This window comes from Phanerochaete carnosa (genome assembly GCF_000300595.1).
Source record: "Phanerochaete carnosa HHB-10118-sp unplaced genomic scaffold PHACAscaffold_474, whole genome shotgun sequence".
Taxonomy (NCBI): Eukaryota; Fungi; Basidiomycota; class Agaricomycetes; order Polyporales; family Phanerochaetaceae; genus Phanerochaete; species Phanerochaete carnosa.
Window position 1 is genome coordinate 2,883 of NW_006768101.1, and position 536 is coordinate 3,418.

Below are 536 nucleotides of genomic sequence, written 5' to 3' on the forward strand. Positions count from 1 at the left end.
CTGGATCAAAACGACACATCTACGCTTAGTTAGGGACCTTTTTGAACCGTTCAGGGGCAACCGAACCGTCAGCGAAAGGGTAATCGATATACCCCTGCGGGCTTTCAAAGGTGTAGTATGCCGAACGATCGCCCTTGTCGGCGGGGATATTCTTCTGCCATCGCACCGGCAAGTCAGGCTGCAAAACGCAACATGATCAATACCATACAGGGCTACCAGCACACGTCGCCGACGTACGTTCGAGATGAAGAGTCTGCCGACAGCGATTAAGTCACCCTTCGTCTCGGCAGCTTCTAAGGCGAGCTCGCGATTGTAGCCACCAGCACTTATGAACGGCCGCTCGCCCCAAATTTCTCTCAGGAAATCGTTTGACTAGAGAGTGATCAGCGGGGATTCGTCCATCCATCACTAACCGGAGAACCTACCTCCCCTTCTCTGGTTGCCCTGTCTCGGTCGCCCTCCGTTCGGGGCTCACTCACATGGAGATAAGCCAATGACGACCATCGTTTTGTGATCTCCGATACAAGATAGCTGAA

At 53.4% G+C, this 536-nt stretch overlaps 1 protein-coding gene across 1 annotated transcript; it reads right to left on the minus strand.

The window, feature by feature from the left end:
• Positions 1 to 25: 25 nt before the first annotated feature.
• Positions 26 to 504, minus strand: PHACADRAFT_202675 (uncharacterized protein; the record flags this gene model as incomplete). The annotated part of the gene is made up of 4 exons (XM_007402834.1): positions 26 to 178; positions 238 to 372; positions 426 to 435; positions 476 to 504. The coding sequence occupies 4 exons, from the start codon at positions 502 to 504 to the stop codon at positions 26 to 28; spliced, it is 327 nt and encodes a 108-aa protein (XP_007402896.1).
• Between the last annotated feature and the right edge of the window lie 32 nt (positions 505 to 536).